This window comes from Lutra lutra, chromosome 17 (assembly GCF_902655055.1).
Source record: "Lutra lutra chromosome 17, mLutLut1.2, whole genome shotgun sequence".
Taxonomy (NCBI): Eukaryota; Metazoa; Chordata; class Mammalia; order Carnivora; family Mustelidae; genus Lutra; species Lutra lutra.
In genome coordinates this window covers 52,941,031-52,956,754 of record NC_062294.1, presented here as the reverse complement: position 1 = coordinate 52,956,754, position 15,724 = coordinate 52,941,031, and the positions used below count along the sequence as shown (strand labels likewise).

At 57.4% G+C, this 15,724-nt stretch overlaps 1 protein-coding gene across 1 annotated transcript; it reads right to left on the bottom strand.

Annotated features, from left to right (window-relative positions):
• Positions 1-323: 323 nt before the first annotated feature.
• PTOV1 (PTOV1 extended AT-hook containing adaptor protein) lies at positions 324-8,630 on the bottom strand. The gene is made up of 13 exons (XM_047709884.1): positions 8,242-8,630; positions 5,539-5,676; positions 5,340-5,422; positions 5,201-5,258; positions 5,012-5,119; positions 3,485-3,640; positions 2,867-2,953; positions 2,689-2,762; positions 2,541-2,598; positions 2,174-2,278; positions 812-1,009; positions 641-710; positions 324-451 (listed from the first exon to the last, which is right to left on the bottom strand). Exons 1-12 carry the CDS (start codon positions 8,410-8,412, stop codon positions 699-701), a joined length of 1,248 nt encoding a protein of 415 aa, XP_047565840.1. The 5' UTR covers positions 8,413-8,630; the 3' UTR covers positions 324-451; positions 641-698.
• Between the last annotated feature and the right edge of the window lie 7,094 nt (positions 8,631-15,724).

Sequence of the window (15,724 nt, the reverse complement as noted above, 5' to 3'; positions counted from 1 at the left end):
GCTGCCAGCCAGGTGCAGCCTGATGAACCCACAGGGATGGAGGCGAGGAGACAGGGTCCCAGAACACGGCCGGCCGGCTCTAGGGAGGACAGGCCACTGGCCACGGCTCACCAGGGACGGACCAGCCACTGAGGGCAGCTCCATGAAGTATGCCGTTCCCTCCCAGCTCGGGTGACTGATCTCAGAGGTGGCGTCCCTCCGAAATCCCGTTGAGAAACGCACATTCCCAGTCCCCGGCAGCTCAAAGACTCAAACCTGGGGGTGGGCTGGGCTCGCCCCCCACCAACTCCCAAGGCATCTGGACACAGCCTGGTAGCCATTGAGCTTTTAAAAGACTTTATTGGGGACACGTACAGGGGTGGGGACCGTCCTTGGAGACCTCTCCGGCCGCGGTCCTCCATCTCGCTGGGCAGCTGCCATCCCCAGGGGCCCCTGCTCTGAGGCATCTGACCTGTGGGCAGGAGGATCGTGGGAGGGGCTGGCCCGGGCACCCCACGGCTCATGGCCTTGAAACCACAGCTCCGTCACCTCCTGGGACCAGTGGGATTGGACCTGACTCTCCGCTCGGTCTCAAGGCCAGGGAGGGCCACACTCTGGCTTCCTAAACTCCACACCCCCCAGGGAGCTGGGTGCCACTCACCAGTTTCAGCAGGGGCCTCGTCTGTGACTCCTGGAGGGGCCCAGCCTGGGGGTGGCCACTACCCCCCCATCTGCGGGGAGGAAGGCAGGGAGGCAATGTCAGCAGCAGGGACGGTGCTGGGGCCAGGGGAGCTGGGAGGTGGGGGCTGGGGGGCAGGGAGCCCGGCCTCACCCCGCGCTGCTGCTGCTCCTGCTCCAGGTTCCGCTGCAGAACCTGCTGCTGGTTGGCGATGACGCGCCGGATGCCGTTGACGAAGTTGCTCTGGTCGTGGGGGATGAGGCCGATGAAGATCTTCTTCTCCGAGGAGTACAGCAGCATGAGCACGCGCACCTCGCACGACGCCTTGTAGGAGAAGTGCACGCAGCCGGCCTGGGGGGCACAGCGGGGTGTGGGCGTCTGGCCAGGCACGGACACTCTCACCCACACAGTCCGCCTTGTGCCAGCGCATCCTGACAGCTATCCTCGCAGCCCTGGTGTCACTCCCACTCAGGGACCCATGCACTCTGCATCAAGGGCCCCTGAAGTTGGCAGCGCCCACGGTCAAGCACCCCACCGGCAGCGAGCACATAGGGCGGCCTTGACCTTGACTGACAGCAGCCACATGAGATGCACAGGCCCTGCCAGCCCCCGGAAGCCCAGCCCTACAGTCGCCAAAGCCCCGTGAGCCCTCCACAGCTGACTGTGGCCACCACACTGCCAGCTTGGGGAGTGGACCAAGGGCTCCAGCTGTTACACCGACCCCTGCTCCCCACCCCCACCTCGCAGGTGATCAAATGGAGCCAGAGGGTTCGCAGGCCCCTGGCGCCAAAAGGGCTCTGCGGTCCCTCTGTGCCCCTTCGGGGGACAGCTGTGGCAGTGGTGGCCGGTGGAAGCCCTTCCTGAGTGCACCGACCGGAGCCCGCAGCAGAGTGCAAGGACCAAAGGAACGCGAACTCTGAACGTGGAAGAAACCCACAGCCCACTGGCAGAGACCCTCGCCCGGCGGTGATCAGTCCAGCTGCGGGACAGACGCTGGCCAGGTGCAGCGACACCCACAAGAATGCAGTGACTGCTGCACTTTCCTTAGCCCTGGAGGATACCTGCCTCCCCTCACTGCTGGAGAAAGTGAGGCCAAGACCCCCTGGCAGAGAACTCAGTGCTCTGAGGGCCCCGGCTGGAAGCAGACAGACCTCCCTGCCTGGCAAGGGGTCTGGGGAGCCTCGAGTTTTCGATGGTAAACCTGCAGGCCAGTGGCTCCCTATCCCCAGGGAGAGCAGGAACCTGGGAGCACCGGGTCTATGCTCCGTGGTGTCCGCCCCTCTGTGCTCTGAGTGAACCCGGGGGCTGCCTCTGGGCCTCAGTTTCCCCATCTATAAAGTGGGGTCAGGACCACAGAGCCCCAAGGGAGTCCATGGACTAGGAGCCAGCACGCATCCAGACACAAGGCCAGCCTATGGCCACCAGGGCCACCATGACACCCCCCCCCCCCAGCTGGTGTGGAGAAACGATCCCTGTCACTCATCTCCTGGCCCCACAGCCCCACACCACACTCACAAAGCCGTTGTCCATGATCCGACACAGGCTCTTCAGCGTCTCCAGGTCCTTCGTGAAGTGGAACTGCACCAGACGCGAGTTCCGGAACAGCGGCACCAGGGTGGTCTGCGGGCCAGTGGGGCAGCTCCATGACTGGGGGCCCTGCCTCTGCGCGGTCCCCACACTGTGGCGGCACTGACTTACAACCTCAGATGGGTCCTGTGTGGCCCCCCAACCCCAGCCACTCTCTGCATCCACCTGCCTGTGCTCGTCACGCCGGCCAGCCACAGGGCCCTTGCACTTCGGAATGTTCTCCATCTGGCAACCCCAAGGTCCCCTCCCTGGGGAAGCACCGTGGCCAGCCCGAGGGCCCCTGCTTCACACTCACCAGTAGCTGCTGCGGGATGAGCTGCATGTACAACTTCCTCGGCCACTGCTCAGTCCTCCTGTGGGGGGCCCCAAGGGGATGAGGGTCACGAAGCTGGGTCTCGCCGGGACCCTGCCTTGGCCTCCCGGCCCCCCTGCCCCCCACTCACAGGATCTCCCCTTGGTTCACGTAGACATGCGAGGGCAGCCACCTCTTGGACCGACTGTTGGGCTCAGGCCTGGGCTTTTGGGGAGAGAAAGAGGGTGACATCAGGAGTGGGGAGGCACCCCAGTCAGGAAAGACACGCTGGTCTCGAGGTCACCCAGGACCCCCCACCCCAGACTCACCTCCTGCCACTCCATGACGCCGCTCCATGCCAGGAACTTGTTGTTGACGATCTGAACCGGGCCCGCGACACCGCCAGGGCCCACGGCCTGTGGAAGCAGAAAAGGGGGCCTGGTAGCCAGAAGCACCCCAGAGGCGGCCACTGGGCAGTCTCCCAGCCGTCCATGAGCCTCGATCCAGCCTCCTTCCTGGCTCCTCAGCCTCCAGGCTGTTGGCAGCCCCAGAGGACTCCCCGGTGCTGGCCCTGCCCTCCGCCTGCTCACAGACCTCCCACGACTCCTAAACGCCCTGGAACCAGTGTCTGATGCTCAACCTGGGGTACCAAGCCCACAGGGTTGGCCTCTAAGCACTAGACAGCCCTATAATTTGCTGCACAGCTGAACACGAGGGGCAAGACAGACATTATTCACAAGGAACTTGTAAGGGATGAGTCCGGACACACATCACCCTCCAGAGCCTTCCAGCCACATGCAGCACTCCCCACAAGCCTGCATAGGCACATCCCTGTCCGTGCCCCGCTCCTGGCAGGAGCCACCCCCATCTGGCCCCACGCTCTCGAGGCCTCACCAACCCACCCGCTGTCTGGGGACCCGAGGGCTGGCCTGGGCACCACGGCACACCTGTTTGCGCGTGGTGATAACCTGCCGGATGGCGTTGACGAAGCCGCTCTGGTCGTAGGGGATGAGGCCCATGAAGATCTTCTTCTTGGACGAGTAGAGCAGCATGAGCACGCGCACCTCGCAGGGGGAGATGTGGGGGAAGAGCATACACCCCGCCTGGGGGAGGGGAGCAGGCGGTCAGGGGCCCCGGGGCAGCCCAAGGGGCCAGATGCCCCTCCAAGCGTGCGCTTCGGGGTCTTCCCCCACCTGGTGAAGCTGGGGTTGGGGCTCCATCTCCCACTCAAGTCCCCCTCTTAATGCCAGTCCCATCCCTTAGAACAGGACCTGCCTTTGCCAGCAGGGCCAGAACAGCCTCCAGGGAGACCCTGAGCGCAAACCCAGCTCTGCTCGTTCCCAGCTTTGTCACCTGACGCCAATCACCTCGTGTTCCTGGACCTCAGTTTTCCCATCTGTAAAATGGCCTCACAGTAGCCTCCACAGTCCGCGCCACATAAACATTTGTCACATGAGATCCTAGTGCCTCCTCGGTGGGACTTGGGAAACCAGGAGTCCGACAGAGCCCTCGGTGGCGGCTGTCAGGACCGAAGGGGCATGCGCTTCAGAGAATTCCCCAGGCTGTCCGGCCGCCTCTTGTTGCGTAGGGGCCACCTGCTCAGGGAACTTGTCCCCCGCACCTTCTGGACCCGTGTGCAGCGGGTCCTCCCAGAGCTACTGGTAGGACCAGGCATGGGACATGCCGGGGGCACGGGAGGTGTGCAGACACTGGCCTTCCCTACAGCCTGGGGGCCTCGTTGGCCACGCACAGAGCAGGCCCTCTGCAAAGTGGTGAATTAAGGGGACCAGTCTCTTCCCCAAGAGTCAACACCGCACCAGTCACAACCCCTGTCTGTCCAGCCCCTGACGGAACAGGAACTGCCTGGACACAGAAGGTCATGACAGGACCCGAAGACAAGAGGGGGCTGGAGGGGTGCTGGTCCCAAAAGGAACCAGGGACTGGAGGGGACCCCAGAGCTCAGCCCCATCGTGTCCTGGGCAGACAACCTACTCTCGCATGTCTCCCGCACTGGCACCTGTCCCCTTCCACAACCCAACCACTCTGCCAAAACCAGGGGCAGATGCAACGAGGCCCAGACCACAGGGGCTGCAGAGACCAGGCTGAGATTGACGTCCTGGGGGCCCAGCACCATGGTCTCCCCGGCTTGCGGCCAGCAGGCCTTTGCCACCCACGCAAATCACTTCCCTGAGCACTTTGCACAAACTTACTCCTCGTAACAGCCCCACGGAGGGAATCCGGGCACTAGCCCTGTTTGCCAGAGGAGGAAGGAGCCTTCGCACAGAACATTCCGCCCCCTACTGCCCCCGGCCCCCGCCACCCCAGCCAGGGTGGTCCCGCAGACGCTGCTCTACCTGAGACCCCCACTTCCAGAGGGACCAAGATGCCACGGAGAGAGCGTGCCCCCCAGGCCCCCACCTCCCGCTGTGCTAGGTCCTCACGCGCCCAGGAGGGGCCCCAACCCCCCTACTCACGAAGCCGTTGCCCATCACGCGGCAAAGCCCCTTGAGGGAGTCGCAGTCTCTGTTGGTGAAGTGGAACTGCGCCAGCTGGGAGTTGCGGAACAGGGGGCCTAGGGTGGTCTGTGGGCAACAAGGGGACCTCTGGGTCACTGCAGGGGGTGGCGGGGGCGGGGCCCACAGGGGACCGGAGGCAGGTCTTACCAGCAGCTGCTGCGGGATGAGCTGCATGATCAGCTTCTGGGGCCACTGGTCAGTCTCCCTGCGGGGAGGGGCAGAGAGTCAGGGGAGCCCCTCCCCCGGCCGCCCCCACCCTGACACCCACGCGCCCGCCTCTACTCACAGGTTCTCGCCCTGGTTCACGTAGGCCTGGCAAGGGAGGGCCCGCTTCAGTTTCGCAGTGGAGTCTGAGTAGGGTCGGCGCTTCTGTCGTGGGAGTAGGAGGGGTCACTGGACACGACCCAGATGCCCCAGGCTGCCCCACCCGCAGAGGCCAGACCCCAGCACCCGCGGGGACTCACAGGAGACCGGCCGCAGCTCACCTCCTGCCACTCGAGGACGCCGCTCCAGGCCAGCAGCTTGTTGCTGAGCCGGTGCTCGCCCACGGCCAGGCCCCCTAGGGCGAGACCGGGCGAGGAGGGCCCGATGGGACCCAAGGCGCCGAACACCCGAGCACCTTGCTGCAGCAGAGGGGAGCAGGGAAACGGAGGCTGAGGGACCCGTAAGGGCAGGCTATCCCCCACCAACGTACCTCGCAACGTTCAGACCCAAATCCCCTGCTCGGCAACTCCCAGAACCACATCGAAAGCCCTTTCCCGGGGCTCAAGACCCCAAGCAGCCGGCCTCCACGCGCTTGTCCTGGCGCTACTCCAGAACCCGAGTCCCCCAGACCGTCCTCAGCACCTCCACACTGGTCCTTCCTCCTCCAGACCTCGCTCCAGCTGCGCGCTCGGCCTTGAACGCCCTCCCACCCCCTTCAGGAGATGCCATCCACTCTCGCCCCTGGCCTAAGCCAATTCTTAGTCCCTCTGTCCCCATCCAACTCCAGGAACAACTCTCTGGGGGCCAGGGCCTCTTCGGAGCCTCCACCATGCACAGGCCAGCCTGCACCGCGGCTGGCTGCCTGGCGCACTGGTTTGCCACGACGCACCCCCCCCACCGCCCCGCGCAAAATTCTCCCAAAGCTCCGCGTGGCCCTCAAGACGAGTCCAGGTGGACCCTCCCCCTCCAGCTCCCGCCAAGCCTTTCAGGGGGGTCACTGGCCTCCTGCCCTGCAGACCCCATGCTGCAACCACACCAGGTCGACCTCAGGGGGGAGGAGATAAAGCACACAGAGCCATCCAGGGAGGCGGGGACACTTCTGGAACAGGCAGTGTACCACCACCTGGAGGGTCTCAAACAACATCTCAAGAGCGTTTGCCGAACACCAGGAGAACGTTCCAGCAACAAAGCCAAGGAAAGCTCCACATTCTACTCTTCCCAGGGCACTCTCCCAGCTATCTTTTTTTTTTTTAACCCCAAAACATCTCAAAGCAAACAAGGTAAGGCTCTGGAACAGGCTGGCAGCGAGAAAGCCCCGAAAACCTCCCTCGTAAATACCTCCAAGCAGCAAAAGAAGTAATAGTTGTTACTTCCCATTGTACTACTGATGGGAGCCCTCCACATTTCCTACAAAGCACACAGATGTCTCCAGTCCCAGGAGGACAGGCAGGAAAAGTATTTCGTGGGGGCTTCAAAAGTAAACAGAAAAACCTGAGCCAGCATGTCCTCGATCTGGGCAGGTGATCCTGGAATTTGGGCAGTGGTATCAAATCAGGAAGAAAACCAGAGAGCATCCCGCCGTAGGAACGCGCTGGTGTGTGTCCCGGGCCGGGTGGCGTCTGAGATGCAGGACAGGTGCTGAAGCCCTGGGTTTGCAGGTGCCCGAGGTGGGGCACAGAGAGTCTAACAACAGCTGCTCAGAGCACACAGCCAAAAGGCCTTCGCGGATCCTGGCGAATGCGCTCAAGGACCCAGGGCCGAGTAACCTGCAGGCACACGTGTTTAAAGTCGGCTTTGTCTGGGAGGGCGAGCTGACCCCGCAGCACCTGAAAGATGTTTTGGTCTAGGACGTAAGCACCGGGAACACTTACCCAAAAGCTCAGGTCTACTGGTAACAAGCAGACGCGCCCGTCAAAGTGGAGGACAGTAAGGGGCTCCGCTTCACTGCAATCCCAGAGGAACTCTCCCAGCTGGGCAAGTGTGTGCAAAATCTGCCTGCGCCTCTGACATGTAAATTGCTTACAGGGAAGCCTGTTTCCTACTCCGGAGATCGAAAGCCTTACCAGCACATTTAAAGACCCCGGAAACGCTCCTGACAACTAAATGAGACTGCTGAACGCAGGGGGCGAGCCAGTGGAGGGAAGGGATATGTGTAAGTTGTGGGAGGCGTTCAGAGGCTTGATAACTACATTGAAGATCCCAGGAAGCCTCTTTAAGGCTCGTGTGGGGCCGCCACAGCGGCATGCCATGCGCAACGACGGGGCAGTGGAAGGAAGCAGTGAACTCCAGAGCCAGCCTAGGGCAAAACGCACATCTGGGCGAGCGTGAAACGCCAGGATGTGCAGTTTTACTATTATTCCAAGTACGCCTGAACGTTTTTGCGTGCGTAATTTGGGTCTGGGGAAGCGGGTGTAGTTAATGTACCTGCAAAGCCAGGTGTTTACGTTGGGGCCTGCTGCACTCCGTACCGGCTTCCCTTATCTGGGCGGGCGTGCAAACCCTGGGCGCGCACGCCACGGGCTCCGTGCGGGCCCGGAGAACACCCCCAGGTGCAACACCTGGGCACGCGAGTTTAAGACGCGGGCCCCTCTCGCCGAGGCCCCTCAGAACCCCCCCCCCATTTCCAGATTTCCTGCCCGAAGAGAGACCCAACTTTCCAATTGGAAAAACCAGCGTGCACGCCGCGCGCCCGCCCCCCACCCCGCGTTTAAATCGGGACGCGGAGTCAGCGGTAATTTGAGCCCTCCCCGCCCCCGTACCCCACCCCCGCCACCCCAGCCCAAACGCGCAACAAAGGGGAGAGCCCGGCGCGTACCACCCGGGGGGGGGTGTTCCACGGGGGAACCCGGTGCCACTCGGGACCACCCCTAGGGTCACCCGGAGACCCCAGAGAGGAGGGGGCCGCGGACAAAGACCCGAGCCCGGGGGAGGGGCCGGCGGGGGCGGGGCCGTGGAAAGCTCTGGAAAAAAGGCGGGGGGCTCACCATGGGAGGGGCCGAGCGGGCCCGGATCCGCGGCGGCTGCGGGCCGCGAGGGCTGGCCGGCCAGGAACGCGAGCGGGCGGCGCGCACCGTGAGGGGCCGCGGGGGACGACCGCGACCCCCGAGGGGGCCCCCAGCGCCGGAGCGGTGCGGAGCGCGGCGCGGACGGACCATGGCGGGCACGGGCCGAGTGGGCTGGGGGTTGCCACGGGCCACACGGGGGGCTGCAGGCTCCACCGACTGAGGGGCGCGGGCGCGCGGCTTCGGGGGAGACGGGCAGGGCTGTACCAAGCGCGGGGGACGCACCGCTGGAGAGGGGTCGCCGCGGCCAAACCACTGCGGCGAGCGGGGGAGCGCGGCGCGTACCAAGAGCGTCCGCGAGGGGGCGTGGCCGGGCTGTACCAAAACAGGGCCGGGGGAGCCTCAGGAAACGGAGAGGGTGTGTGGGGCGGGGAACACGGCCATTGGAAGATACTCTGGGCGGCTCGAGCTACAGGGGGAGGAACTGAGGGGACGTTCGCGCAGCAGCTTCAGGGGGGTGTGGCGGGAGAGGCCATACCGAAGGATGCGGGGGGGATTGGTGAACGTAGAAGACGATACCAAGTTGGCTACGGGCTGGGAGGACAGAACACCGAGAGACCCCACCTTGAGTGCGGGACCCGCGGAGTCGGGACACTACACCAACGGACCTCAGAAAGAGGGGGAATAAGGAATAGGGGTCTGGGAGTAAAGGAGCCTACCTAGAAGTTTGGAGATACAGATCGTACCTTGCACCAGGGGAGGACTTAATGTTTGGAGGCCGTGACGTGGCTAGGTGGACCGGAGACCACAAATCCCAGCGGCCCTTGCGCGGCATGGACGGGGCCAGGCATCCCAGGACAGCCGCCAGTCATTGCTGTGTGCCCATTGGCGCCTGTACCCCAGGCCCCGCCCACCGCTCTAGGTACCTCCTCCCGCCTCTTGCCGCCCGCTTTTCGAGGCCGGGATCATTGATTTACTCGTTCACTCAACTGTTGCGTGCCTGCGTATTCACTTACTAGAAGTTGTGTAACATTTCTTGCTTAAATTTGCTTGTTTGAATCGTGGATAGTGGGTAACCGTGAAGTGGTTATGAGGATTAAATGAGTTAAAGTAGTAGGACTGGTACTCAGCATGGTAACGACTTAAATGTTAACTTTTTCTCTTCTTTTTTAAAGACTGTGTTAGAGAGACACAACGAGAGAGGGAACACAAGCAGGAGGAGCGGGAGAGGGAGAAGCAGGCTTCCCGCTAAGCAGGGAGCCCGATGTGGGGCTCGATCCCAGGACCCCGGAATCAGGACCTGAGTCCAAGCCAGACGCTTAACGACTGAGCCTCCCAGGCGCCCCTTAAATGTTAACTTTTTCTTTTCTTTTAAATATTTTAACAGAGGTCACAAGTATGCAGGGAGGCAGGCGGGGGAGGGGGGGAAGCAGGCTCCCCGCTGAGCAGAGATTCCCAGGACCCTTGATCCCAGGTCCTTGATCTCAGAACCCCAAGATCATGACCTGAGCTGAAGGCAGAGGCCCAACCCACTGAGCCACCCAGGAGCCCCTAACTTTTTCTTTAAACAAACAAACAAAAAAGTCATTGTGATGAACACCAGGTGATTAAAATAAAAACTTTTAAAAATCATTATTAGTACTATTATTTCCATTCTGTGCGGGCAGTGAGTATATTGTGATGACCAAAAGAGACTGGGTCCCTCAAGGAGCCCAAGATCCAGTGGAGAAGACAAATAATCACACTTTGGGATAAGTGTTACAAATAGTGCAAGTACATAGGACAAGGGCATGGTGGCCATGAGGAGCCAAGGAAGTGACCTTTACGCGGCCTGTGATTCTATTTGGGCTGGAAGAGTCCCACGATGAGGGAAGAGCGAGGGCGCAAATCCTGAGAGTGGAAAGAGTAAGGGAAGTGAGCATGGCTGGAGTGGATTGAGGGTAGAGGAGAGTGGTGGATATGAGGAGGTGCCAGGCAGGGCCCATAAGCAGAGTCCTATGGCCTTAGGTTGGAATTTGAATTTTAATCTCTCTGCTGGAGAACCTTCAGAAGGTTTTCAACAAGGGAGTGGGATAGACTCACTTGTTCTTAAACAGATCGTTCATAGAATGCACAGAAACATGCACACAGTATCTCTGCAAGTCTACGGAAACAGGTGGGACCCACAGTTGCCTCTGAGGAGAGAAGGCAGCAGACCGAGGGAATGGGGTCACCGGCGTGGAAGGGAACTCAATTTACTCTTGGACTATTTGGAATTCTCTCCGTACGCAAACGTTGCCTACTGAAAAATAATCTTTGAAATATTTACATCTTTTCTGAAGGATTCCCCTGGCTGCAATGTTGAAAATCAGATGGAAGGGGAGGAATGAAAGCAGAAGGGCAGAGAGAAGACTGTGCCAATAATCCAGACGGGAGGCACAGACGGGATGGACGGCAGGCAGAGTGGCCACAGTGGAGGTGATCATTTGCACGATTCATTTCAAACTGGAGCCCAAAGGACTTGTGTAGAGAGCGAGAGAAAGAGGAGGGAAGGATGAGGCCAAGGTGTTTGCCTGTTACAGGGATGCTGCTCTGTAAGTCAGGGAGCTGACTCTGGGGGCAGGTGGAAATCCCTTCTTCTGTGATATGTTAATTTTGAGATGTTGACTAAGCAATGTGGATAGGGGAGGCTGGAGATGCAACTTCAGGAGTCTTCCATCTCCAGTCAAGGAGACACTGAGTCCACAAAGAGTACGTTTGTAGACAGGGACCAGGATACGCCATCCCTTTAGAGGTGAGAGCCCTGAGAACAACCAGCAAATGAGAAGGAGGGGTGGCCCGTGAAACAGGTGAACCCCTGAGCCACAATGTATTTCCAGTCCTTGTTTGCCCCACCCACAAAGCCACCTGCCCAGGCCTGAGTTCCAAATCCGACTTGGATTGTGACCAAATGGAGTCTGTGCTCTCTGGACGCAGCCCACAAGTTAGATACCAGCAGTTACCTCCAGACCCTTGACAATCACCCATGTCAGAACAACGGACCACTGGCAGCAGCAAGGAGACAGAACCACGGGGACAGAAGCATCCTTAATTTCCCTAAGTCCTCATTTCTCACCATTCTCTTTGGTCCAAGACTTCACAATCTCTTGCCTAGATAACACCCTCCTAACTCTTGCCACCATGTCTCTCCCTTCGCTGACCAAAATACTCCAGTGGCTTCCCAATCCCCTTAGAATTCAACACAAACTTCCCCTAATGCTTGTGTGGGACCCCTGCTGCTCTATCCAGACCAATCTCTTCCACATCCTTCCTGCTCTCCATCATCCTTCAACTCCCGTCAGGACACACACGTGGGTAGGAATTCCCAGGATCATCTAAGCAGAGAAAGTTGTGCCAGGATACACTCCAGTGAGAGCAAAATGGAAACATCCCAGAATGCGAAATAAAAATGTAGGCTGGAATTCTAAGTCATACTACAGTATGGCCCTTGAAGCCAACCGGCTTACCCAGTGTGCCAGTCTGAAAGACGGCTGCCCATTTCATCAGTGGAACCTGCCACCCAGGCTGGCAGGCCAATATGACTAAGCCATTCTGCTCCCATCTGTGGTGCTGTACGCTTCCTGCAAAGTAGCGGTCTGTTACCAAACCTGTTTATGCCAGTTGCTTTAAGTTAATAACTTAATCCTATCAAACCACTGAAATATTAATTCAAGAGAGTTGTTTATATGATAAGCAGGTTGCCTGCATTGGAGAAATAAAAGTGAGTTACTTAAAAAAAAAGACAAAACAGGGGCGCTGGGATGGCTCAGTTGGTTGAGCATCTGACTCTTGATTTAGATTCAGGTCATGATCTCACGGGTCATGGGATTGAGCCCCAGGTTGGGTTCTAAGCTCAGCGGGGAGACTGCTTGAGATTCTCTCTCTCCCTCTGCCCCTCGTCCGCTTCCAGCAGGATTTATTGACTTTAGAGAGAGCCTGAGAACTTGTGAGACCCAGTGGCGGGAAGGGCAAAATTCAAGCTGGGACGCTTAACCAACTAAGCCCCACCAGGCGCACCAATTAATAAATCTTTAAAAAAAAAAGAAAAGAAAAGAAAAGAAAAACACAGAACACTGGAAATGATAAATGACTTGTGCTTTGTGGATGTAGTTTATACAGCTTTATGATGTTGTATGATAAATGGGAGAGAAAGACTTAAAAGGTCCTGGTCCTACATAAAGAGAAGAGATGAATGCTTAAAGGCTCTTGGTTAAAACAAAATATTTAAAGTGTTTCGATGCTCATGAGTGCTATCTGCCGTACATTTCTAACTCCACTTCGCCCAGCAATGAAAAGGACTGCACTTCCCGACCCCATTATGGTCCAGTGGGGCCATGTAATTAATTCTGGCCAGTGACATATGAGCAAAGTGATATGTGAATTCAGTCTGGAGCATTTAATTACTAGTGCGAGACCAGAGCCCTCTGTGCATTTCCCGTGCTGCCGACCATATTTAAGATCTATCGGCAGTGGCTCCAAGCTGACCCTCTATGCCCCAGGAGGGAGGAAACCCACCTTTGCTATTTCAAGTCCCTGCAGTTTAGAAGTTGTTATTGTAGCCCATCCCAGCCTACCTTGACGTAGACATGTCTTTTCCAAATAACCCTGTTTAACCAAGCTGACTGAATTTACTAGGAGGGCAAACTGGGAGTACATACGGGTTGGATGTAGACAAGAACACAAAGGCAACACGGACAAATAAGAATGCTTTACACGACAAAATGGGAGTAAAGAGATCTCTGTCTTGTAGATTTTTTGTTTTTGGTTTCACAATTAAGAAATAATGGTTTAGGGGTGCCTGGGTGGCTCAGCCGTTAAGCATCAGCCTTCAGCTCAGGTCATGATATCAGGGTTCTGGGATCGAGCCCCGCATCAGTGTCCCTGCTCTTGTGGGGAGCCTGCTTCTCCCTCTCCCACTCCCCATGCTAGTGTCCCCTCTCTCTCTCTGTCAAATAAATAAATAAAATCTTAATTAAAAAAAAAAAGAAATAATGGTTTTAAAAAAAACAATCTGGAGATGCCTGGGAAGCTCAATCGGTTGAGTGTCTGTCTTTATCTCAGGTCATGATCTCAGGGTCCTGGGATGGAGCCCCAGGTCAGGCTCCCTGCTCAACAAGGAGTCCACTTCTCCCTCTCCCTCTGCCCCTCCCCCACTGTGCTCATTCTCTCCCTTCCCCCTCCCCAGCACTCTCTCTGAAATAAAATTAAATCTTTAAAAAAAAAAACAAACCATCTGCCTGATCCGTGCTCTCCAGGCTCTATATATTCTTCCTTAAACTTTCTCATCATGATTTGTAATAGTCCGTGGCTCCCACATTAGCCTGTGAGCTTTGTAAGGACAAGGACCATGTCTTGTCCATAGCGATGTCCCAAAAGGGCAGCACGGAGCACTCTAGGTCCGAGTGCACATCCCCCTCGAATGCCCTCCATTCCTCTCCAGAAGTGGTGTGATGCGTTCAACACCCCGTTTCCCCTTCCAGGGCACACCAGAACACCACCTGTCCCAGTTTCCCCTAGAGGAGACTGGGATGATTTCGTTCTCACCGGGGGGAGCAAAAGCACGGGCATCCTGATGTCAGGAGCATCGCTTCCGGTCCCAGGCAGGTACAAGTCTTGTGCACTCTCATGCCCACGCTCTGTTCCCAGCTGGAGACCAAAGACCCCACAAGGAAGGGGTTGGTTATTGAACCAAAGCAGGGGGACTCCTGAGTTCCTACTGGAGGACAGCCACCAGGGGGGACAGCCAGACCCACATTAGACTCTGGGGGGAAGTTACTAAATTCTCACAAGGGCCCTTCAAGGTCACTCTCTTAGAGCCTCCCCCGACAGGAAAGAACCATCTGCAAGGCGAGGCACCTGGCCGCTTCCCGCCAAATACGCGGAGGGCACGGCCACACCCATCTTCCCAAGGCGTCATTCCCGGCCCCTGGCAGGCATCCAATCAATATTTTTCAAACAAATGAATTGCAAATTTACCACCTTCAGGGTCAACCGGGCCTCTGAAGCTGCCTCCTGGTATCCTAGCAAGGTCCTCAAGGTGCTCAGTAATAACCTGGCGGGTCGTCAGCAGCCCGGATCACTTTATTTGAAAAAGGATCACTCTTGGGAAAGCAGTAATAATAGATATAACCTGAACACTATGTTTAGCGTTTCCCTTTTAAACTCTCGCCATGAGGATGGCAGTCTTATCATCCTCATTCTACAGGTAGGGAGGCAAGAGCCTGAGGTCACAGCCAAGGACAGGCTGAGGGGGTTCTCGAGCCCAGGTTCCTGATTAACTTCAGAAGCCCGTGACCCGCACCCGATGGAAAAAAATGAGGGGCATCAGGAGCGAACGCCTCGCTTTCCTGTCCCTCGTTCCCGGGGCACATGACTATCAAGTCAAGACGGGAACCTTCCGGTCCCGGTCACAGCACTTCTCACAGCTGCCCCCAGCACACTGTTCCAAACGCTCCAGAGGTGTTCCTGCTCGAATGGAGATGACCGCGTCCCACCGTGCCTCTCCGCATGCAGGGAGATCTACACCCACAAACTAGTGACAAACCAGGTGGTTTTGGGAGGGGCAATTGGTAGTTGTGTCTCAATTCAAAACGGGCACCCACAAAGGTCAGAGGCACCCTATCTGGCCCATAATAGGGGCTTTAAGAAATGGAGGAGTTCACACCAGGAATATTTTGCAGCCATGAGAAAGGACAGAGGGCTTTTCGCCCTGGTATAAACGACAAGATACGTTGTCCGATGAAAAAAAGCAACCCACCGAGGAAAGCGGGGGACTCTAAGTGGTCGAGATCTGCTGTATAACACAGTGCTGACAGTTAGTAATCCTCCACTGTGAGCCGAAACTTAAGAGGGTAGATCTCAGGTTGTGCTCTTACCCCCCGCCCCAGAAATCCAAAAGGACACAAGGAAAGCTCGTAGGTGACAGATGTCTACCCGGATCGCACGGATCACTTCACGGGTGTATGTAGATGTCCAAATTCATCACTGTGTGCATATTACATACGTGCACACATATAATTATAATTAGCCCTCAATAAAGCTGTTTTAAAAATATAAACTAGCCTGCCACTGGACAGCAGGGCCAGAAAACGATTATGTCTCTGTTTGCTTCCACTAGCTTGTACGAAGCTCTGAAAGGACACATAAGAAAATTGGTAATTGAGGGGCACCAGGCTGGCTCAGTTGGTAGACCATGTGACTCTTAATCTCAGGGTCATGAGTTCAAGCCCCTAGTTGGGTGTGGAGCCTACTTAAAACTAAAATGAACAAACAACAACAACAACAACAAAAAAAAAAACAGTAGAAAATTGGTAACTGATTTCCAGAGGAAACTGGGAGACTAGGCATCAGGTTGATGCCTCTTAAACTGTGAACCACATGGTTTTATAAATGTAAAAAATAAATTCATGGGACACCTGGGTGGCTCAGTCGGTTAAGCATCTGCCTC

Bases quoted from the DNA above. Each gene is read 5' to 3' on its own strand.
- PTOV1 (XM_047709884.1), bottom strand. From the start codon at position 8,412: ATGGTCCGTCCGCGCCGCGCTCCGCACCGCTCCGGCGCTGGGGGCCCC. The intron at 5,677-8,241 runs GTGAGCCCCCCG...CCTCTGCTGCAG, and splicing joins CCCGCTCGGCCCCTCCCATG to CAAGGTGCTCGGGTGTTCGG. The intron at 5,423-5,538 runs GTGAGCTGCGGC...CTCCCACGACAG, and splicing joins GCGTCCTCGAGTGGCAGGAG to AAGCGCCGACCCTACTCAGA.